This window comes from Lissotriton helveticus, chromosome 8 (genome assembly GCF_964261635.1).
Source record: "Lissotriton helveticus chromosome 8, aLisHel1.1, whole genome shotgun sequence".
Lineage (NCBI taxonomy): Eukaryota > Metazoa > Chordata > Amphibia > Caudata > Salamandridae > Lissotriton > Lissotriton helveticus.
Window position 1 is genome coordinate 987,309,320 of NC_136069.1, and position 23,981 is coordinate 987,333,300.

At 50.3% G+C, this 23,981-nt stretch overlaps 1 protein-coding gene across 9 annotated transcripts in view; it reads left to right on the forward strand.

Moving 5' to 3' along the window:
* The window catches only part of DMD (dystrophin), a 6,826,337-nt gene that overhangs the window by 6,259,528 nt on the left and 542,828 nt on the right, over positions 1-23,981 (forward strand). Inside the window, exon 1 of one of the 9 annotated variants that reach the window (XM_078657826.1) lies at positions 18,052-18,703. The exons of the other annotated variants lie outside the window; for them this stretch is intronic. Within the exon in view, the coding sequence (XP_078513952.1) occupies positions 18,684-18,703 (20 nt within the window). The 5' untranslated portion in view covers positions 18,052-18,683. Of the gene's footprint in view, positions 1-18,051; positions 18,704-23,981 lie in introns of those variants that run through there. 9 annotated transcript variants of the gene reach the window in all.

Consider the following 23,981-nt stretch of genomic DNA (forward strand, 5'->3'; position numbering starts at 1 on the left):
TTTTTATTTAGGACCTGTGCCCTTTTGTTAAACGAGTCTACATCACCCCTGTGTTGACCATGTAGGTTGAACTTTGTGCCTCATACCAAAGACTAGTGTGCGATTAGCAGTCAATCTGAGCAGGACAAATCAAAACCGAACCTCCTATTGCTGGAGACTTTAGCTTCATATTGCATTCCTCAGCACACTGCCTCGCTACCCTCTATATTAACTTTAAATTACTGGCAGGAGTTAGGAACATTACAAAGGCAATTTGGTAGAAAAAGAGTGGCTAGCACTGACATTTTAGCCTGAGGTGCTTTGGAATACGGACTATTAGGAGATAACTTTTGTGAAATTAGCTTTTCCTCCACCGTGCTATGGAAGTTAAACCTCGCAAAACAAATGGTGGTGCACTACATCTCACAGGGTAACTCTCCCCTTGCTAATTACTTAAACATCAATCTCGAGAAAAAAAATCCTGGTGCAAAAATGTCTTTTTTTCTACTTATGAAAGGGATATGTCACAGATCATATGTAAGAGACTCGTAGTTACAAATGTAGATGGACCATTATTTGTTCCTCATGCCACCCCCCCCCCCAAAAAAAGCTGTTTTATGTATTTCATTTCACTAAAGGTTTAGTTAAACCATACAAACAACTGAATGCAGCAGCAAAGAAAAGAAGCATCTCCAAAGCTTTCAGAACTAGGTTATGGTTTATGTTCTGACTAAAACATTACGGAAACAACTTGTTACGGTGGAAACATGTTAATAAACAAATGCTTTCTTTATAAAATACATCAGTGGCATGAAGAATTTAACCTGCCATGATTCTGTGTACTTCCACAGTGCAATAAAGCCATTACCTCCGTGTTTACTTCCTCGTTACAATCATTAACCTTTAATGAGCTCATTTTCTCACATTCACCCCTTCATCAGTCTCATCTCTGTTTCCAAAACATAGGCTGAAATCTCCTCCTCTATAAAGGGGCCACCTACCCATTGGCCTTCCTGTTTCGTTTGTCTGTTTTTGACAAACCTTCAAGAAGTTCAGTAGGCTTAATTTTTAGTTTCTTTGGACTCACTGTGATACTCCAAGTATTCAGGTGCACTTGTAACCTAGGGTAACAACCAAGGGCATTCCCGCAGACCTGCGGTCGGGGCTGCAACCGTCTTCTAGGGACAGTGAGGGGGTAGGCCTAACTACTAACGGCAGAGCAGCAATAGGGGACATCTACAATGATGCTCTGTTCGTGCCGTCAGCCACGTGCGCTGACGTCACCTTTTATTAAATACTCCCCGGTCCGAGCCCGGCCCAGGGAGTTGCATGCGATACAAAGTATTGCAGCATCCGAATAGCCCACTACATCCCATCCAACCTAGGAACTTGGAACAAAACAGTTAAGCACAATGTCACTCTGTCTGCTGATGGAGACCACTCCCTGAACCGGTCCCCCAACATAGAACTTGGTCGGCCTTCCTTCTGGAGCCTTTAACACACAAAGTCTCGAAGCCGGGTGCTCTGCGCTGGATTGCTACGTAGCCCATAATGAGGGTGCCTACTCCAATCTTCTCCACACTCTGCACCCTTGGGGTTGCTGTCATTACTCAGGTCAGCATCATTTCGTTTGACCACCTCCCTCGGTCTTTCAGGGGTAGTACTGACAGACGGGCTTCCTTCCCTTGGCACTTCGGGGTCTCCTTCTTCCCACACCTCCATTTCGAGGTCCACAACCGCCTCACTAGGACCGGGAGCCTTCTTGAACCACGACATGTTCTGGGCTATCCATTGACGTCCCTTCTCCGCAACCACCAAAGTACCTTTGATGAGCACCACCTTCCATAGGTCATGCTCGAACGGTGTGCGGAACTTGGAACCCTGGGTGTTGATCTTTTCCTACTACATAGACTCCCACCTGGATGTCGGCCGGCCGAACCCTTCTTTTCTTACTGGCCCGTTCATTGTTGCTTTGGTGGAGGGCCTGGGCCCGCTCGACATCCAGAACCGCGGGGGTCTATACTTCACTGCTGGGTATTTCATCACGCACCGCTCTTCCCAGCAGAAGATCGTGGGGTGCACATTTGGTCGTGCAGTGAGGCGTTTGACGGTAGGCCCTCAAAAACTGGTGCAAGCAGGTCTCCAGATGGCTACCTTGCGTCACTCCAATCCGTAGAGCTTTATTTTGTGTCCTCATGAAACGCTCTACGTCTCCGTTGGCTTGGGGCCACTGGTGTGTTATTTTCCGATGCTGTATACCATGTAGGTCGAGGAAATCACAGCATTCCTGTCCTTGGAAGGGCGGCTCATTGTCTGTTCAGATCTCCTCTGGCAGTCCCAGCAGGGCAAAAGTTTTTTCCAGTGCCGGCTGAAGACATTCAAAAGCCGTGGATGCAACTACTTCTACCACCGGGAACTTGGAATGGCTGTCCACCAACACCACCATTTGCCTCACATCCGGAAAGCTCCCAAAATCCAAACTTACTCTCGCCCAGGGTGACCTACTCGGACCCTCTGTCATGATCGGCACTACTGGCGGGGCAGCCCCAGTTATCAGGCACGCATGGCACTTCCGTACTTTGTCCACCATGAGCCAATCCACATCAGGGAACCATACTTTTGTTAGCAGGCGGGCTTTTGTCTTCTCGACCCCCTGGTGTCCCTGGTGTGCCAGATCCACGGTCCGACCTCTTAGTGCGGCAGGTATTAAAATGCGCAGGCCCCTCAAGATTATGCCGTCTCCCGCAGCACTCAACTCTTCTCGGAACTTCCACAGGCTCTCCCAGTACTCTTTGTCATCAGCCGATCTATCATTTTCACTGAGGAACCACTTCCACTGATGGCCACGTAGCGATCGGGCCACCGCCTGTGAACACTCATCTTGCAACAACACCTCCCGGATGTCTTCTAGCAGCAGAGCTTAGGGGCGGGCCTCTTCCAGCAGTTGCCTCACAAATATCTCAGCTTCTTCATCCACCTCCGGCCCCTGGACTCCACTCGAAGCCTGAGGGTGTTGTGATAGATAGTCAGCGGGGTTGCTTGCCCCTGGGCGGTACACCACCTTGAACCGGTATTGATGAATCTGCACAGCCCATCTCTCAATTCCTGGAGGCCCATTCCTCACCGGTCCTGCAAAGAGGGGCACCAGCGGCTTGTGGTCCGTCACCATGGTAAACGCGTGTCCACACAAGTAGATGTTAAAGTGTTGACACGCCCACCGGATGGCCAAAGCTATTGGTAAACGCGTGTCCACACAAGTAGATGTTAAAGTGTTGACACGCCCACCGGATGGCCAAAGCTTCCCTCTCGATCTGCGCATAGCGCGTCTCCACAGCGGTGAGCGCCCGGCTGGCATAGGCAATGGGCACCCACTCATCCTGGTCTGTCCTCTGCAAGAGCACCGCTCCAAGCCCCACAGGGCTTGCATCCACGATCAGCTCCGTGGCCGCTCCCGGACGAAAGTATGATACAGTTGCACCCCTCAGCAGCACCTTCTTCACGTCGGCAAACGCTTGTGCTTCCTTATCAGTCCACTGCCACACTATGTCCTTTTTGGTGAGTTGGCGGAGAGGTTCCGAGATAGTAGCCAACCGCGGAATGAACCGGCCGCAGTAGTTGGCCAACCCTAGGAAACTCCACACTTCAGATGGCGTCTGAAGGATTGCAGCTGTTCTGATGGCTTCAACCTTAGCCAGCTCCACCTGCAAACCTCGGGCTGAGAACCGATACCCCAAAAACTCTACCTCCTTGGTATAGAACTCGCACTTGGTTTGTTAAAGAGTCAGTTCTTGCTCCGCCAGTCGCCGAAGAGTGGCCCTCAACCTCACATGGTGTTCCTCCAGCAACTTCGAGAAAATCAGAATGTCATCGCTGACATTGATGTCTTCTACTAGCCCCGATAACGCTTCCCGAACTGCCTCCTGGAACACCTCCGCCGACAACGACACCCCAAAGCTCAGTCTTTTGAAACGATGTAGTCCAACATGGGTGGAGAAAGTGGTGATATAGTGGCTTTCTTCCACAAGTATCAACTGGTGGTAACCAGAGTTCAAGTCCACTTTTGAGAACCACTGTACCCCATTTAAATCGGTTACAATTTTTTCTATTGTCGGGGTGATGTTCCTCTCTCGGCGGATAGCCTTGTTTGGCAGACTCATGTCCACGCACAGCCTGATGGCCCCGGGCTGTTTCGGCTTGGGTGCTATTACCAGTGGTGATACCCACGGCGTGGGACCGGACACCTTCTCAATTACACCATCACGCTCCAGACGGTAGAGCTCAGCTTCCACCAGTGGTCTTAGATGGAAGGGCACCCTACGGTGGCGGAGCACCACTGGCTTGACAGACTCATCAATGTGGAGTTGGACTTTTACTTCTTTCAGGCAACCCAGCCCCCGGAACAGTTCCGGGAATTCTTCAAGAATCCTGTCTGCCTGTGATTGGTGTATGTGCTTCGCAAACATCACCAGCCCCAGATCCTCTGCCGTGTAGCAGCTTAGTAATGAGCCGGCCTGATCGCAGGTGACATAGAACCGTGTGGCAGTGACTCTTTCCTTATACTTCACTTCCGCATCGATGACACCCTGGAGTGGAATCGGAGTACTTCCCCCGTATGTGAGAATGTTGGCTGTTGTCGGCATCAACAGCGGCCTCGGGTTAAACCTCCTGTATTGATCAGCGTCAAGAATGTTCAGGGATGCCCCAGTGTCAATCAGTGCCTGTACACACGACTCCCCTATCCACACTTGGCATGTAGGCGGTGGTCTCTTGGGGGTGTTCACCCCCCTGATGTGTGAATAACGAGGACCTAAGTTTTATCAGAGTTCATTCTGAGAATGTTTTGCACACGGCTTGTGTTTGAGGGGAGTTATCAATCTGGAGAATCAGTTACGTGTCGTCCGCATAATTAAATACTTAGCAGTCCATGTGCATCAGTGTGGCCACAAGTGGCTGGAGGCAGATGTTGAATAGGGGAGGCAACAGTGCTGAGCCCTGGGGGACACCACAGGTGAGTGCGCCAATGTTCGACACCTGCTCACCCAGTTGGACCCTTTGAGACGACCGGATAAGAAACACTTGAGCCATTGGTGTGCCAGCCCAGATCAAAAAGTCGGGTCAGAAGTTGTCGGTGACTGTGTCGAACGCAGCTTACAGGTCCAAAAGGACCAGGGCGCTCTGCTTTCTATTATCGGCCATGAGCCAAAGTTCGTCCACAACTGACAGCAATACCTGTTTTTGTACTGTGGTGGGCCCTAAAGCCAGCCTGCCGTACCTGCAGTAGCTGTTGTTCTTCGATAAATAGTGAGAGTGTTTTGAGGACATGTTGCTCCACTACTTTCGCCAGGAAAGGGAGCTGGTAGATGGGCCTGTAGTTCTTTAAATTAGCTATGTCTGCCTCTTATTTTTTTATTAGTGGAGTGACCCTGGCGTCCTTCAGACTGGCGGGCATACAGCCTCTCACCAGGGAGCGACTGAGTAGATCAAAGATCTCCCTTTCTATCCCAGTAAGGGCCATTTGAAATACTCTTGGAGGACCGGGGTCCGCCGGAGAGCCTGATTTAACCCGGGTCATCAGGAGTGACAGGGAGGCAGGGTCTAAGCTAGGAAGAGAGGTGAGTTGCTTACCGGGGATGCTGGGGATGCTTACGTTTTGGGCGCAAATCCCAGTCTACCATTTTATTAGATACAGATTTGCAACAAAACCTATGGGTGATTGCATGGGAATGCCCATTTATCATCCATTGAACACCCCCTTGATGCAAAGTAATGTGCAGAGCTACTTTGCATTACTTTACAGTCTTCCAATGTATATCATGATTTGCGTTTGAAAGTACATCACATCATCACACTTTGCCCTGGCTGGCGCAACATGTTAGTAAAAATGTACCTAAATCTCATTGTTCATCTTGTGACAGCCTATTTTATCAATAATGACTTGCAAGTTCAGTGCTTTCAGTTGCATGATGGGTCCTCGTAGCACTATAAATACTGCATTACTATTCCTCAGTGCACTAACCAGAATTCAGTTCTGTAACTGGTTACAAACACAGGCAGTGATCTCCTTAACCTACTCACCTTTCATTTTTTTTTGTTTGTTTGAATATCTTTTATTGATTTTCACTGTTCATTCACAATACATATCATGATGTTAAACAGGGGAATTCAACCTAACATCCTGTAATCTTGCAAAGTTGCTTAGGAAAAAGCAATAAATTGCCACAGGACATCGTTCATGTATCACTTCACATGAAGCAAGAACAATCTCAAGGGCGCTGCCTTTGCAAAGAGTAATCACATATCCCAAGAGTGATAGGTGCATTTTGACTAAGGAGAGTGTTTTGAGGGCTGGGAAAATGCAGTAAGGCCCAGGGCGTAACCTGAACAATTAGAGAAGGTTCATGTGGTAGAAATGATTTTAGAGAGTGCGCAGCTGCATGGTCATAAGAGTTGCACTTCTTGGGTTTCGTGGATATATGACAAAGGGGTATGATTTCCTAGCCGCGTATCTCCTACTGCCAATATTGGAAAACGGATACCGGACATAACTTCCCAGGCAGTGTCGTTGATGGATGCTTATATGTGTAAAGCAGGGTTCGGATAGTACAATATTCAAAGCATCTTAAGAACTAGAACAATGTTAAAAGAAATGTTAAAATACTAAAATATAATATCAAAAGAAGGGAGAAGGAAAAACAAAATAGGTGTGCAAGGAGTTCGTCTATTTGATGTTATAAATGTGTGTCTTCGGTTCTGGGGAAAGGCCTGTACGGGAGCCGGAAGGTCAGAAAGCCCGTTACAATCGGGATCCCCCAGAAAGGGAAAAGTTAAGTCTTTGTGTTATAAGTGCGTCAGGTTCGTGGTCTCGTGGGGGTAGAGTTCTCAATGAGTGGGTCAGCAGCGCAGTTACATGGCGCGACTGAGATGTGCTGTATACAGGTACCAGGTATAAAGCAATCGTGTAGGAGTACAGCCCCCCTATCTCGCCTGCTGCCTTGGTAGGGCTAGAGAAGGCTATACCCAATCGGCTCCTCTACTGAGACACGCCCGATGGAAAGACTTCAGGGTGTCATCCCAGCTTTGTGCAATGGGGTACTTTCGCAGTCCCGCAGTTTCTTCTCTATGAAGGGTTACGCTCTCCGCCCTTGCCCAATTATCGAAAGAGCTGCGCCAATGTATTGCCTGCGGGGGTTCACTGTGTTTCCAATGTTTGGTGATTAGTCTCTTTGCTGTGATAAGCCCATGGTCCCAGAATCCAGAAGGGACTTTATTGAGTTTCGTTCTCTTGTACAGGCCCAGTATGCATGTCTCCCATGTGTGTCGCAGTTCTTCTCCTGCACCCTCCGTCAGTATGTACGTCACAGTGTGCCAGTACTTATGTAGTGTGGGACATGACCACAACATATGGAGGAGATCTGCACCTATAAGTGAGCATCTCGGGCGCGCTGACGTTATGACTTCGAAATACCTATTGATTTTGTCAGGTGACAGGTATGCGCGATGTATTATGTAGAATTGGATAAGTTTGAATCGGGAGTTGCGCGAGATGTTGGTGGCGCCGGCCAGCACCGCCGCCCATTCCTTATCCATCCATGCCCTTCCCCTGTCTTCTGCCTCATGCTCACAGAAACGTGGCTGGGGGAGGCATCTAATCCGGATGTTGTGACTGCTATTCCCCCTGATTATGTAATCTATAGGCACGACCGATTGATTGGGAGGGGGGGAGTTGTGGCGATTGGGGTCAGGAAAACTGTTCCCTGCGTGGTTGTCCCTATGGAGGCCATTTCGGACTGTGAATCCCTGGCGTTCTCGATAACCTTATCTCCCCATCAATCGTTTACCGGACTTTTGGTCTATAGACCACATGGCCAACTGGGGTCTCACGAGGAATTGCAGGCGCTGGCATCGGAGCTTTGCTTGAAGACCGAACACTGCATTGTGCTCGGGGACTTTAATGTTCATATGGATGTGGGGACGGATGGTGACACGATTAAAATCAATGACGTCACCTCCCCTCTGGGCATCACACCTTACCTGTCAGTGCCGACTCACATCAAGGGTCACACCCTTGATCAGGTGTTCTCTACCATTCCAGTTGACATGGCCAACCCGGTCCCTGTCCTTTGGTCGGACCATTTTCTGATTAGGTTTCAGATCTTGGGTATGAGCAAATCACCTTCCATCATGCCGAATCACCCTAGGCACACTTGTCGGGCATTTCATCGGGTGACTCCAGAAAGTCTGGCCCAGGCTTGTTTGGATCATCCCTGCCTGATGTCAGGAGACCTAGAGAGGGATCTTGATCTGCTGCAGCGGTGGTTAATGGAGCGATTTGACGAACTAGCACCTGAGATCGCTCCTCGGAAAACATCTAGACGAACTTCTGCCCCTTGGTATACGGAGGCTTTGGCTCTGTCTCGGCGCAACTGTAAAGTGGCAGAGAGGCTCTGGCGCCAGTAGTATGATCTTGGAGCTAAAGCTGCCTATAGGGCGGCCATTAAAGCCTATCATGTAGACATTTTGTCTGCAAAGAAGAATTATTTCTCTGCAAGAATCGAGACTGCTTCGAGTTCCTGTAGGGAAATTTTTACCATTGTGAAGGAGTTTGTGACCCCTAATGCTAATGCGGTGCGTCATGAGCTCTCTGAGACGTGGGTGATCTCGCTAGCTTGCTTTTTCACTTCTAAGATCAAACGGATCCAGGAGTCTTTTTCTCCTTCGGGCCCAAGTGATGCCATCAGCCCGGGAGATCAGGTGAGCCGGATAGCTGGATTTGGACCCACTCTCTCGGAGTTTCCATCTCTCTCTGACTCCGCATCTCTGGATCTCCTGACTAAACTTAAATCGGGCTCACCTCTAGATCCCTGCCCTGCTAAATTTTTGGCCAGGGTGGCGGGAGCTTTGAACCCTTTGATTAATCCCATCCTTAATTTGTCCCTGACTAGGGGTGTGGTGCCTGTGGCCTGGAAGCAGGCAATGGTTGTTCCACTACTTAAAAAGCCGGGTCTGGACCCTGAGCTACATGCCAACTATAGGCCGATTTCTCTTTTGCCTGCTCTAGCTAAGACAGTGGAGAAGCATGTGCACACTGTGCTCTCTACTTTTCTGGAAACCCACAGTTTGCTGCATTCCACCCAGTCGGGCTTCCGGAGCAACCTAAGTACCGAGACGGTGCTTCTAGAGGTCAATGAGGCTATTAAGGAAGCGCTGGACGCCGGAGGAAGAGCTATGCTGGTAATGTTAGACCTGTCGGCGGCCTTCGACACCGTCCCTCATGAGGGTCTCCTCAGCAGGCTCTATGAGATCGGTCTAAGAGGGACGGTGTTGAGCTGGTTTCGATCTTATTTGGCTGGCCGCCGACAGGTGGTCTGGGCCCCTCCGTACTCGGCCAAAGTACCACCTCTGGAGGTCGGAGTCCCGCAGGGCTCCGTGTTGAGCCCGACTCTCTTTAATATCTTTTTGACCCCTCTGGCAGTGCTGGCTGAGTCTTTTGGGGCTCAGATCCTGTCATACGCCGATGATACTCAGCTCCTTTTCACTTGTGGCAAGGGGGCTGAGTTTGACGAAGAGGGCATCCGGGGCTGCCTTGGGGCTGTTTTCGAATGGTTTCAGCGAAACAGCCTCAAGTGCAACCCTGATAAATCAGAGGTGCTCTTCTTCGGGTGTCAGTCTGACCCGAATTGGCAGGAGTGGTGGCCGGTGAATATGTTCCCTCCTAAGTCATCTTCTCTGATTGCCAAGAACTTGGGGGTCAGGATTGACAACGGCTTGACACTTAAGTCCCAGATTCTTGGGTTGGCCGGCACCTGCTATGGCCTTCTTAAAATGTTACGAAAGTTTCTTCCCCTGCTCCCATTGGCGCATAGGAAGACTACGGTCCAGGCCCTTATTGGTTCGAGGCTGGACTACTCAAACGTCTTATATTTGGGTCTGCCCGAATATTTTCTCCAAAGATTACAGGTGGTCCAGAACTCGGCGGCCCGGGCCATTTTTGGCCTGCATCGCCGTGCTAGACCTTCGGACCTTTTACACTCCTTACACTGGCTGCCTATCCGGAAGCGGATTGTTTTTAAAGCACTTACGCTGGCGCATAAGGCATTCCATGATGTGGGAGCGGTATACATTCAGAAACGGCTTGCCTTTTACAAACCGGCTAGGACTTTAAGATCGGAATCTCTCTGCCTTGCCGTTGTTCCTGTTATCAGGAAAGCGCGGATGGGGGGACGTTCTTTTAAACGCTTGGCGCCCCAGCTTTGGAATGCCCTGCCTTTGCCGCTTCGCGGTACATCTAATCTGCTGGCCTTCAGAAAGGGTCTGAAGACGTGGCTTTATGGTCAGTAATTTGCTCTTTTCTCTCCTTGTGCTTGCCTTATGCAGTTTGTTGTGGGTTTGAAAGCGCCGGGACACTCTTCGGAGTAGCCGAGCACTATATAAGACACCCATAACATAACATAACATAACATTTGTCTCGCAGGATTTGGGTGGAGCACTGCATGTGGGTCAGGAGAGCTTGCACCAGCCAGTGAACCACGTGAGAGCCATGTCCCATGACATGGAGGTATTGTACTAGTGAGTGTGTCGGCAGTTCCTCCGAAAGGTCTCCCCAGCGCCGCGAAAACATGCGCAAAAGTGTTGCGTGTAAGAGAAACTGCCCGGCTAGAAGGCCCGTGTCGGCTGCTAGCGTCTCGAATGGAACCAAAGCGCCTTCAGTATATAGGTCTCCCACCGTGTCTACTCCGGCCTGTGTCCAGCGTTCTAGTGCTGCTTCTGTTACTACGCCTCCGTCCCTGGGTGTGCCCAGCAGCGGAAACACCGGGGCATACGGTGTCACAGCACAAGTGAGCTTTAGGCTTCTCATATAGCATTTGCAAGCTACTGCCAGATGTAATTGTTTCGGGCAAGAAACTTTGGTCAGAGGGTGAAACAGTGTGTAAATTTGTGTGTGGGTCCAGACCGTGGCGTCTGTGGCGGTATCACACAAGTTCTTCACGCTTAGCCATCTGGCTACCCATTGCAGCTGCGCCGCTAGGTAGTACAGCTCCTGATTGGGGACTGCTAGGCCTCCAGCATCACGGGGTGCGTAGAGCTTCTTCAGCGCCACGCGCAGTCTACCTGCGTTCCATATTAGGCCTCTGATTGAGGTTTCCAGCTCTCTAAATATACGAGTCGGGACATACACCGGGATGTTAGCGTAATAGTATAATAGTCTAGGTAAAACGATCATCTTCGTTAGCGTGACTCGAGCAGGCACATTTAGGGGGAGGGTCTTCCAGAAGGACATCTGTGCTCGCAAGGAGGATATAGCACGTACTAGGTTGCCTTCTAACACATCTGGTAGGGTTCTATAGATATAGATTCCGAGATAGCGGAATAAGATGGGGTACCAAGTGAGTCTCTCGTTATTAATGCGGATCTCACATTCCTGTGTATCCGCGCTGAAGGAGTACACTCCAGATTTGGCCCAGTTGACCTTCAGTCCCGACATAGCTTCAAAGGCGCGAAAGGTATCAGACAGGCCAACGGCAAGTGGGTCAGGTCCCTGACATATAAAAGTAAGTTGTCAGCATATAAAGATACAGAATGTAGTCCATCCGCTGGGGGAATCCCCCACTCTATGCCCTGTGCTCTCAGTAGTGCCGCTAGGGGTTCCATCACCAGCAAGAAGAGTAGCGGGGACAAAGGGTATCCCTGCCTGGTGCCCCTCTTAACACGAATGGCGTCTGATAGCAATTTACCGGAGCGTGCTCGCACTGAGGGTTTCTGATATAGCAAGCCCACCATTTGAATATAATCATCTCAGAGGTCATGTTTCCGTAGCACTTCTACAAGGTAGTGTGGTTCTGAAAATCTGGATTCATATAATAGTTCTGGACTCGAGAATTAAAACTTCGTCGAAACATGACGAATTTGGTATCAAAAGACCGAGAATGACGAGTACATCATGTACATGTATTTTCAGCCTATTCGAGTGACGATTTCACCTCGAAATCGTCACTTACATTCTGAACCCTTGGCTTCCATTTATGTGTTGCCCTTCACATAGGCCTTAATCCAGCTGAATTCGATTCCACAAGGACACATACTCCTTAATCGACTTTTCCATGACCTGTACAAGTTGGAACCATTGCCCCAGGCCGAACTCGTTAGGTCAGTTCCCCTCCCAGTGGCCGAGCAAGATAGCATCTAGGCTCAACAAACCATAAAACCATTTCAGCGCGCACACCTGCCATATCTCGCTCACATCTATCTCCACTCTTTTGCTTCACTTACTTTATGGTGGGGAGGTGCCCGTTTTTATTAGGGGTCCAGTGATATCTGATGAAATGTTGGGCCTTGCCAAATGATTTGTTGTAGGCAGCACGAAGTGAAATATGGACATGTCATCATGACTCTGCTTTTTCTTTGTACTAAAAATATGTTAACGATTTAGTTTACAACCAAGAATGTTTTGCCTGAAGCCTAAAATTGTGTATAAGAAGAGAAGCCTGACTTTGTAAAAGTGTGCAGTCTCCTGAGAATATACCCGTATTGTACTTCTAGGACACTTGTTACCTTGGTTGCAGCCAATAAACTAATCTTTGACTTCACCTAGAAGACTCTGAGTTTCTGTGGTCTGGATCAGGAAGAACCCGAGGTCTCTGGGTGTTGATTCCCTGGCACCGCTGGGTTACCGGTTCTGTGCCGGTTCTTAAAAACCCAGTACCTCAGCAGGGCCACTCCACAGAGTCGAAAGCCTTTTCTAGATCGAGCACCAAGCACCCGGACCGGGACGACCGATGCGTGGCATAGCTTTGCACTTTGAACAAGCGCCGTATATTGTGGGAGGTGTTCCGAGTGGGTACAAAACCATTTTGGTCGCTGTGTACAAGAGTGGGGACCAAGGGGGCCAGTCGCTGAGCCAGTGTAGAAGCTAGTATCTTGTAATCAGTATTGAGAAGGGCCAGTGGGTGATATGAGCCTAATTGTGTGCAGTCTCTGCCAGGCTTAGGGAGGGTTATGAGATTGGCTTCATTCAACGTGGGGGGAAGGGAGGAGTCCGAAATGGCTGCGTATACACTCTTAGAAGCTCGGGGATCAGTAGATCTGAATAGGCTTTAAAAAATTCGGCTGGCAGTCCATCCGAGCCTGGGGACTTGCCGTTAGAAAGGGAGAAAATGACAGCACGTAATTCGTCAGGTGTAAGTGGGGCTTCCAAATCATCGCGTTGTGTGTCGTCTATCCTTGGCAGTACTATGTCTGAGAGGTATGCAGTTATGTCAGCAAGAGAGACTCGTAGCCTAGATTTATATAATTTCGTGTAGTGATGTACAAAAGCCTCATGTATGCTGTGCTGTGTATATACGACGTCCCCTTGGCTAGTGCATATTGCCGCTACGGGTGTCGTCCGAGCATCCTGTTGGATCAGCCATGCCAGCAATTTTCCCGGTTTGTCACCGAGATGGTGAGTGAGCGCCGAGTGGGCCTCATAATTAAGATGGCGCAGCCTCTCTAGTAGTCTTGCATGTTCTGTACGTGCCTCTTGCAGTGATTCGCCGCCTCCCTCCACCGCTTTGCGCTCCCTTCGGAGTAAGCCAGCCTCGATGTGTGTCAGGTCCTTATCCAACTGTTTCTGCATACCAGCCTGTGTACCCAAACAGTAACCTCTGATAACAACCTTAAATGCATCCCACTCAATTTGGGGGGTGGATGCGGTACTGTTGTTTTCTCCGAAATATTGAACAAGACATGTGTGTAGTGAGTTGCGAAAGGAGGCGGCAAGTAGCAGGTCTAGTTTAAGCCTCCAAGTGGGGATAGGTGGGTGTGGGCATTCCCATATGTGGATTGTGATCAGAGTGAGTACGGCCCATATAGTAGGTGTCAGTGACATATGGGAGCAGCCCGTCTGATAGCATGTACCTGTCTAGCCTGACATGTAGTGCATGTGCGCCTGAGTAATAAGAATATATCTTCGTGCCTAGGTTGCGACTCCGCCATGCGTCATGTAGATCTCACTGTAAGGCCCAACTTGTTAATGCTTTCATAGCCCCGTGCACCGGAGTGCCGGATAGGGGCGGGAGGGAGCGGTCCAAAGAGATATCAAGTATGCAATTATAGTCACCCCCGAGCACCCAAGGGACCCCATGCGAAGGCACCAACGCCGTGGACAGCTGCGCAAGGAAACCTCCCTGATCTGTATTAGGGGCATATAACGAAGACAGGACCACTGATTGACCATCTAGTTTACCCTGAACAATTACATATCTGCCCTCTGCGTCTATGCGGGAATGTGAGATCGCAAAAGGTGTTCCGGGCCTCACCCACAGTAGCGCCCCACGAGCATAGGACGAATACTCAGTAGCATGGAGTTGCCCGCGCCATCTGTGACGCAGTTTCTGCACTTCTGCACCATTCAGGTGTGTTTCCTGTAAGAGGGCTATATGGACATGGTGCCATTTGAGATATGAAAAAATGTGGTACCTGCGTGAGGGTGTGTGCATTCCACGTACATATCTTTATCATTGACATTACAGCTTTAGGTAACCCCCCCACCTCCACTTCGCCGCAACCCCACAGCGAGTAGCCACTCCGGCCACCCCCCCGCTCCCCCGCACATAATCACCAAAGACACCTCAGTAAATGCTTGCAAAATCTGCACAGGAAAGAAATAAAAATGTAATCCAAATAGTGCATTAAACCAAGGGAAACACAACAGTTGGAGAATACCTAAAGGTCGACCGCTAAACATGCCGCCGTCCAAACTCCCTAATGAGGTAACGAATGTTTAAGTCCAGGGGGGTCGCTGTGCACGTGGCACAACTGTGATGTTGCAACTGCTGAACAAGCAGAGTGAACGCCTCCCTCCCCAGGCATTCTGTGTCAGGCTTGGCTGATATAAAGTGTTCCAGCTAGAAATGGCACAGCCCGTTATGTGTACTTCAGGGTCAGGGATTCCATCAGAGGGTCCAGCAGCCTCGGCAACTCCTCACCCAGACAGCGAGGCGCCAGTTCAGTTACACCCAGGCTGTTCACCAGGGAGTCCACACCAGGACACCCCCTCCCCTGAAGTCAATCACCACAGCATTAATACTCACTGCCCCTCGTGTCGATGACAAAGAGTGCAATAGGTGTCCAGGCCTTGGTTGCCGTCAGGGCCATGGGCCTGGCCGGCTCTTGATTGAACAGCAATGTAAATTCACTTTAGAGCAAAGAATCAGTTTCAAGTGATGTAGAAGTCCCTTCAATGGATCAGATGTGCAGTTTGCGGGGTTACGTCCGGCTGCTCCTTGGACATCTGGGAGTCGGCAGTCCATAGATGTTTTCATCATCGCTGGGCAGTTCTCGCAGGCTGGCCTCTAGGGCAGCATCCGTGCTCGGGGAGCCAATGAGTTCCGCCACCATTTGGAGAGCATCCCGCTGCTCACTGTGTATGAATTCGGCAGGTGGGCCAATTTCCGTCGCTGTTCGCGTCTTGCGGGCTGGTGATGACCTATTTCTGCGGCGGCGGCGGGGTCCTCGGAAGCTTGGCAAAAATGAAGGGGCCAAAGTTGGTCTGGATTCCGCAGCCATTCCACTGTCTAGCCAAGTTTCAACCTCCTCCGGGCTAGCAAAGAAGTGCGTTTTGTCCTGAGCTATCACCCGCAATCTGGCGGGGAAAAGAAGGGAGTACTTGAGGTCCAGTTGGCGTAGTCGTTGTTTAACTGCCAGGAAGGAGTGTCTCTGACGCTGGACCTGAATCGTGTAATCTGGAAAGAACATGATTTTGACATTGTCATTGCGGACGTCTCGGAGCTGTCTAGTGTCTCGCAATATGGAGTCTCGATCACTGTAGTTCAATATTCTGAGGAGCATGGGTCGAGGTTAGATCCCGTAGGTAGCGGTCTTGTCGGTACACGGTGCACCCGCTCTACAACAAAGTGAGGTGACAATGCTCCATCTGGTAATAGGGTTTTCAGCCAACTCTCCATATGTGTCGCAGGCTCTCTTCCCTCCCATCGTTCCGGCACACCTACAATTCTTACGTTATTTCTCCTTGCCCGTCCTTCTGCATCTTCAGCGCGATGCTCTAAAAATTCGACTCTGTTTAGAAGGTCTTGTACCTGCTTGTCAGTCTGGGCAACTCGGGGTGTAAGGTCCGCTACGGTGCCCTCCAAGGTGGTGGCGCGCTCCGCCAATTTCTGATGGTCGGCGCACAGGTGCGTAAGATCGACAGCCACACCATCTATCTTGGTCTCCAGGGAGGTGCGGGTGAGCTGTATCGATTTCTCCAGTCGCTCCATGGCCGCCAACATCGTGTCGAGCTTAGCCGCCGTTGGGTCAGAGTCTGTCGTTTTTGTGGACTTCTCCATCCTCCCCTTCGATTGTGCACTACCAGAGCCAGTTCTCGCCCTGGTACCCCCAGACATGGGCGGCGTAGCGGGTAGAGAGCCGGCGCCCAACGTATCAGTGACCAATAGGCTGTAGATCCCCGGCCGGCGCCAGTGGCGGTGGGGAAGGGCAGGTGCTCAGGTGCAGTGGGCTACAAGGGGATAATTCCGCTGGGCGTGTCAGTCGTGGAGCGCCCCGGTGGTTCGCCACGGGCCGGCAGAACGTCGGTAGGGGGGGCCACCAGTGCCCACTCCCTGATCTGTCTAGCACATCGCGCAGTGCCGGGCAATGATCTTTAAGTGCGCCTCCGCAGGCACCCTCCACAGGTCTCAATCCCTTCCCAGGGAATCCGCAATGCTTATATGCGGGAGGGGGGCCTCCGCTCAGGCTCCACGCGGACAGCGCCCTTACCCCTTCTCATCTCGGGTAGCTCCAGCCCCACAGGGCGCCAGGCGGTCGATGTTGTGCTCTGTGCCCTCCGTGTACTGCAAATGTGGTCTCGGATCAGCACTGCAGGGGGGGGCCGCTCGGGTCAGGCGTTAGCTGGGTACATGGTACACCCCCAATGTACTCCCGAGTCGCCGCAGCAATCCCCTCCGCGGAGCGCAGCGCCTCCGATTTCCTGTAGGCCCTTTGTCTCAAGGCCGCGTTTCGGGGCCTCGTACGCCTGCACAAGCCTCGGCCTCTCGTTGGTGGGCCCGCCGGCTAAGTTGCATCAGGAGCGGCCGCGTCGCGCCTGAAACCTCTGGTGTGGCTCGGAAGTCCGCTGGGCCACAAAATCCACCAACCGGGAGCTGTCGATGTCTCCTCGCGGCGCCTTGAATATGAGCCGGTGTCGGGGAAATGTGGCGGAGTTATGGCCTGGGGAAAGGGAGCTTGAGCCGGAGCTCTACTTCAGCACGTCCGCTTCCATTGCGTGCTTAGCCACGCCCCACCAACTCACCTTTCATAACGTAGAATACATTCCACATCATTACTTTAACACTGTTCCCATGCTTTTTATGTACTTTAGCCTAGGAATGAACATCAAAATACTCTGTCACTGACGCCCCATCGCCTGCGCAGTCCAGCCCAAGTCAGCTGAAGAATTGTTTGTCCTAGAAACTACAGCGGCACCGCTAAGGAGCCCGACCAATGGAGGCTGGGCATACATGCCAACATTTTACAAGAGGAAAGTGTGTGATTTAAAAAATAATAATCCGGAGAAAGTAATGCTCTTATTGACTTCTATTGAAGCAGAGGCAATTTCAAGCGAGAGACAACCAAAATAAAGACATTATAGCCAGGGTTTCAAGTGGTATGAAAATACTGGGGGGTCTCTCAAAGGGGTGTGGCTGGTGTAATTAGGGTGTGGCTTAAAAACACATAAGTTAAAAATCTGTGCTTAGCATAGTGTGCTGCCCGACTTGTATTTCGCAGTTTCTGTCATTGCATCCAGATATATTATACAACAATTAACATCATACCTACAAGAAGTCAGGACTATTGACTTTGTCGACAGTTGTTAGTTGCATAAGATTAATAAGCAGCAACTATGGCTTGTATATAATATTAAAAAAGAAGCGACTTAAAGCCCAGGTGACACCACACAATGTTGCTGATCCTGGGTTTCAAAAAGAGAAGGGAAATCCAGAGAGAAAATGACTCTCTTTAAAGGATTTAATTTCCCCTACAACGCTCACCTGGCATGACGTCATGCCATAACTTCTCCACTAGTGAGAACTGAGCAGTGTGAGCAGGCGCACAGGATGTGCCTGCTGTCACTGCAGTCCGGGGAAAAAACGGACGGCCTGTGCCAGGGCACAAATCAGAGCCCACAAAACAGAGCCCGGTAGGGACCCGTTTCGAGGCCCCCCTTTAAGGAACCACTGCCGGTGCTAAGCACCGGTGTGACCCCGCCCGCTTAAAGCCCTGATTATAGCTTCAAAAATCGAGAGTCCACTGGCTGAATTGGGAATATTGGCATGCATGTGTGGGGGGTGAAAAGGCCTTCTGCGCCGCCTGCAGGCCGTGTGTCAAGGATGCTGTTTGCGTTGGCACAGGTGCCGAGGGCGCCCGCTGACCTCTCACGGATGCGGGGTGAGTGCGGCCCTGAGCGCTGGGCATCAGAGGGGCACCCCGGTGCTGCCCTGCCCCCAGCCCCCTTGGATTCCATGCAGGCGGCAGGTTGGAAGGTGTGGGCGGAGCGAGCACGCTGGCTCCGCCCTGTCTAGCCCGCAGCCGCCCACCTTCCCCTCCCAGCAGCCCGGTAGAGCCGGCGCTGCCGCTGCCCGCTCCGCAGAGCTGCCACCGCCGCCGCCTGCCTGCGGGAACCACAGAGCGCCCCGAAGCCGCCGCCGCTCCGCTCCTCCCCACCTGCAGCCATGCGGGAGCAGAAGAGAGGGTGAGTACCGCATTCTCCATGGAGGCGGGAAGGAGGGAGCGGGCCGTGGGGCCCTGATCTGCGGGGGAAGCGGCCAGTGTCACCCGCTGGAGACAACAGCTGTCGCTGCTGTAGGTGCTCGCGAGACTCCTTGCCCCCGGGAGCTGTGCCCCCGGTCAGGGAGGTGTGCACCCCGCCCCCAGCGAGATGCCTCTGGGCTTGTGTATGTGAGGCAAGATGAGTGTGACATCGTGCATGCGTGGAGATAGCACCCTGAACATGCTGGTGCTTATTTATCAAGTGCAAGAGCTGCTGATTGCCCCCCCCCCATGGGCACCTAAGCATCACAGCTGCTCCCCCACACTCCCTGGGGTTCTTTCCGAGGATGATTGTTTCCGGGGTGTTTTAAAAAGCACACCTTATGTACCTGCACCCTGCCTTTCCTCGAACAGCTGACGTTCAACCTGTACTCCAAGGGTCATCTCCATCCCTGGATGCCCGTAGGAGCCTCCATTCATTGACTGCACACACACACACACCTTAAATATACGCTGCGTGATTTGCTCTTTAAATTATATTCTATTGACGAAGCTGAAGAAATCATGCCGTTGGAACCAGCTTTTATCGAAGAAACGGGCCCCCATACAACGTAGCTTTTCTTGTTTGCGACCACATGCACGTATTCGTGAAGTAAACATGAAAACGTGTTTCGAGTTGTTAGTAAAGAGGTTAAACAGGTGTTAACTCTTGATAGACCGATTCTGTTGGTAATATTATGAACGGGTTGTTTAAAAAACGATTGGACGCACCACTCTCAAAAAGTTGCCATCACTTGTGTGTGGCAGTTACACCTGTTATTGTCCAGGGGGAAGGACATGGCTGGACTAAAACCACCGCGACCTTCAGAATACCGACAAATCTCTGCAGAGGACATAGTCCACTAAGAAAGTGTCAGGAAGGAGGACTGACCCCCAGCACCCTTCACCCCCCACAGGCGCGCCCACTGAAAAGCAGTGTGCTTTGTGGCTGACAATAACAGTCTTCAGCCATGGTCACCCTTGGAATCCCAACTTTGGAACCGTCCTCAGTTTGGTGGTATGTGAAGAGGCTTCATTTTTGATTTGCAAAATGTGAAACGTGAGGCGACAATAGGTAAAATATGTTGGGGGAAAAAGAAAGTAATCTTGGAGTTTTTATAGAAGACCACGCGACAGTTTTAATTGATTCTGACTGAACACACGTGTGTAAAACAGCACAAATGTACTGCGTACAGCCCAGGGGCCCTCTTATTGGATGGAAAACACGCGAGGATTATTTAACTCCAATGTGCATGGGAGCAGCGAACGGCGGTGCCATATCACTGATCTGTCTGTCGGAAGTAAACATTCCGCGGAGTGTAATGGAAACATGCACCGTTCCCCTGGGCACAGTTAGAGGACCATCGAAGAGCAGGGGCCCCTCCAGTGCTTCCTCCAACGTGTGTCCGAGCATCACTTCCCTGCGGCCCTCGTCGCCCAGTACCAGCTGCGGCCACATGGACTTGATCTCAGATCCGAGTGAAAGCGTGAACATGCTTATGCAGAAATACATGGGGGGTGGGTGCATAGCCTAAAAAAAAAAGCAAATCAGCTAGAGGGGGGCTTTTGACAGCTGATTAACACTCCTTTCCACCACCAGAGACTGCAGGCAGCACGTAAATAAAATGTACATTGCAGTGGCACAAGCAGCAGGGTGCCACAGACCCCCCCCCCCCCCATTGTACTTTGCAAACAACCCGGTGCACTCCGGTCCAACAGTTTCTGCGTTCCCAACTTTTAATTAACCGGGCGCTGCAAAGTAATCCCACACGGGCGGCGTCCGCGTGAGTGAAGCCGTGAAAAGAAGGGCCGGCTCCTCACAGCGGCTGATCCCGGGGTTTAAGGGAAATCATCGCCGCGCGAGGCTCAACGCGCTGCAGGTTTATAGATGAAGACTCACTGTAATCTTTCACAATTCACCAGAGGTTGCCCCCGCCCCCTGCGCCTCCCCTCCGCAGCGCTCTGCTTTCTCTCTCTCTCTCAGCCGGCGCACGTTACACTCCCCCCTTCTCTTAAATGTGTCCTCATTTCCTATGTTTACAGTAATACATAACTGTCAAGGGAAGCTCTATTTTTAAATATGCGGCGGCAAGTGAAATTTCATTAAATGCAGCATTATTTTCTCATCTCAGCCTGGCTTCACGTAGAATAATTAAGGCTTTTTTTCCCCGTACGTTATTTTGCACCTGCCATGGACGGTTCGCTACCCAGGAAAAATAGATGTTTTTATGCACGGCCGGCTCGTGATTTATACAGGCTCAATGGCATTTACACTGTTGCTGATGTACGCAAACCGTCAGTAACCGTACGTGAAAAATATTCAGATTTTTATATTTTATAGAATGAGCCCCCTCCCCGTTCACATGGCGTTTGGAGTGAAGGGGGGTTTCTACCTCTTTATGCATAATGAAGGGAGAGTTACAAGCCATCTGGGCTAAGTCGGGGGGGGGGGGGGCACAGCGCCCATACACATTCAGATCAGTAAATACGCTTTTCCCATAAGCACGCGGGTACACAGGGGACAAAGGAAGCACTCCCTGCTGGCCACGGGCACAAAGGTGGGAGAGGAGGTCGGGGACAAAGGCAGCCGGAAGGAATGCCTGTACACACAGCCTTATAGCGCGAGAGGAGGGGGAGGGGGCCAAACCGAGGCGGAGCTGCCAAGAACGGAAGGTGTTCACCTTTCCTTTCCCGAAAATGTGGGATTGGAAACTAACAATCCAATGGGAGTCAGTTCAAGCTGAGGCAACAGGATTAAAAGCAGATCCCAGAAGACATTGAGCAGTGCGGTTGGGAGAGTGCAGGTGCAGCGTCTTTGGAATATGCTGCGCTCACCTATGTCTTATTGCCCCAGCTGCTACTGCAAGGGAAGATGTCGTGTGACTTCGCCCAAGTCATCAGCAGGGAGAAAGTTAAGATAACCACACAGGCTTGCCTTAAAGAGAAATTTAACAGAGCAACAGGGAAATAAGGACCATCCAAAAGGACAAACGCCGTTGAATGCTTCATTTATGGGGCCAAAAGAAGCGACCACATCACACCGATTGTTATCCACCCTCCGCTGGCTTCCCATCGAGGATAGAGCTATCTACAAGACTGCTTGTATCACCCACAAAGCCTTGCACTCCTCCTCTCCTTGCTACCTGGCGAATAAACTGAAACTCTCTGGAGGCTCTAGACCATCACGTAATGCGGAAAATCAACTGCTTGAACCTCCCACTTTCAAGAAGGAAAGAACAATGGCCCAATCCTTTTCTGGCAACGCAGTGAGAATCTGGAACTCCTTTCCGCCTCAGCTCCAGACCACCGCTTCCTCCAGGCCTTCAAAAGGGACCTCAAAGTTCTCCTCCAAAGACACCTCCAAAAGTAATTCACGTCCTCTCTATTATCTGAAGGAAGACCTCCCATTACTGAAAATTCTACTCTCCATGACTATGGAAGTGCCTTCCCAGTGTGTTCTTGTGGTTGGAGTGTCTGCCATTTATTGCAGTATTATCCTTGTACATGTGTTTGGTACTCTTTTGTAACATGCACACACCTCTTTTCCCTTGTAACACACGGTTTGCTACCTCTCACATTTTGTTTGCCTTTGATACTTGCACAAGTGCCACCATTGCCTACGTAACGTTTGTTCTTGTGCCTGAGTGTCTAGCATATATTGCAGTATTATACCTCTAATTGTACTTTGTTTTCTCTTGTAACCTGCACACTTGTCACTTTTTTCCTCCTGTGCACTTTTTGCTACCTCATGTATTTTGTTTGCTCACAATTGTCACTTTACCTTATGTAATTTAACGTCTGCTTTTGTAATCTGTTCACGTGTAATGTTTTCCTCATGTATCAGTTCTGTTCCTATTGTGAAGCGCTCTGACGCCTTCGGGTAAAGTCCGCGCTATATAGAAATGCATAAATAAAAAATAAAATAAAAATAGCACAAAAAGTAAGTCCGTTCCAGATTTCGGTCTAGAGAGAACAGCATCCTTCCTACGTGTGCTCGCTCGAGGGACCCTAGAACTAGGGCAGAATTAAAGGACTAAGTCGTTCCAGTGGAGAACGTTTGGAATCTTTCACTGAAACATGATTTTTCCACAAAAGACCTGTGTTCTTCCTTTCCTCAACCTTGAACCACATTTTCTTTGTGTTTGATATAGCACCCTAAGTGACCAAGGTATGCCTAGGCGTGGGTTCCGTCCTCACTGTGCCATTGGACATTAACCGCCCTTAACTGAATAGGCCAATAAGACCCAAACTGCTTCTTGGGTTCGACGAAGACCTGGATTGGCAGTTCAGGCTTGACCGTTCTTAGTGGCATAGGACTAAGACTGATTTGGGTAATACTGGGTCTAATTGTTGATTTGGCATGGTGGACAAACGATGGTTTGGAATGCTACCCCGAGAGATTGCCCATGGTAAGACTATTTGGAAGCATTCCTCCCCTCGCTTTTTCTGTGTTTGGCTATAGAAGACCTTCATGGTCCTTTTCCTCAAGCTTGAACTCAATTCTTTATACAAATGACATTCATACAGCACTGTGTTGCCAGGGACATAGTTAGGAGCAAGTAGGCGATAATGTTCTCTTAAGGCCTTTCGTTTCTATTTGCGCCTTTCTTCCAAATAGTATCACACACCTGTGAAGCACTTTGTCAGTAATAGTGTTCATACCATCACCTCTGGAATGGAAGGTCTAACGTTATTTAAGCACATTCCATTGCAGGTTGTCCCTGGTGTAGCTGGGGAATATTTTGCTTGAGTAGTTGAAAGTGCATACTGATCAAATAGAGTGTGATGCTTGGATCCAATCTTTATTGCGAAATGCTTCTAAGGTTAGTTGTCACTGTCGATTCTTGCAATGCAGCTCTGAAGACGAAAGTTTGGTGTTTCTTGGAGGTTGAACAGTCAAGGTGAGAGGGAGGTGTGACAACTGGGAGTGTTTAAGGGTGAGATGCTATTAATCCACAATTTGAGCATCTTCTGCAGATATGTTTTTTCGGTGTGTGTGTGTGTGTATATAAGTACAAGCCACAGGCTGCAATCCCAGCAGGGCCTTGTCAGCCTCCCACCCTGCCAAGCTCTCTGACTTCCGTTGAGTTGCATAAGGACAACTGTTTAAGACATCAATTGAGAAATCAGTTTGTGATCTAGACTGATTAAATAGACAATGGTGTTAGTTACAGGGCCACCATTTGTTTTTTATTGGAGCACAAAGTGAATAAATGTCAGGA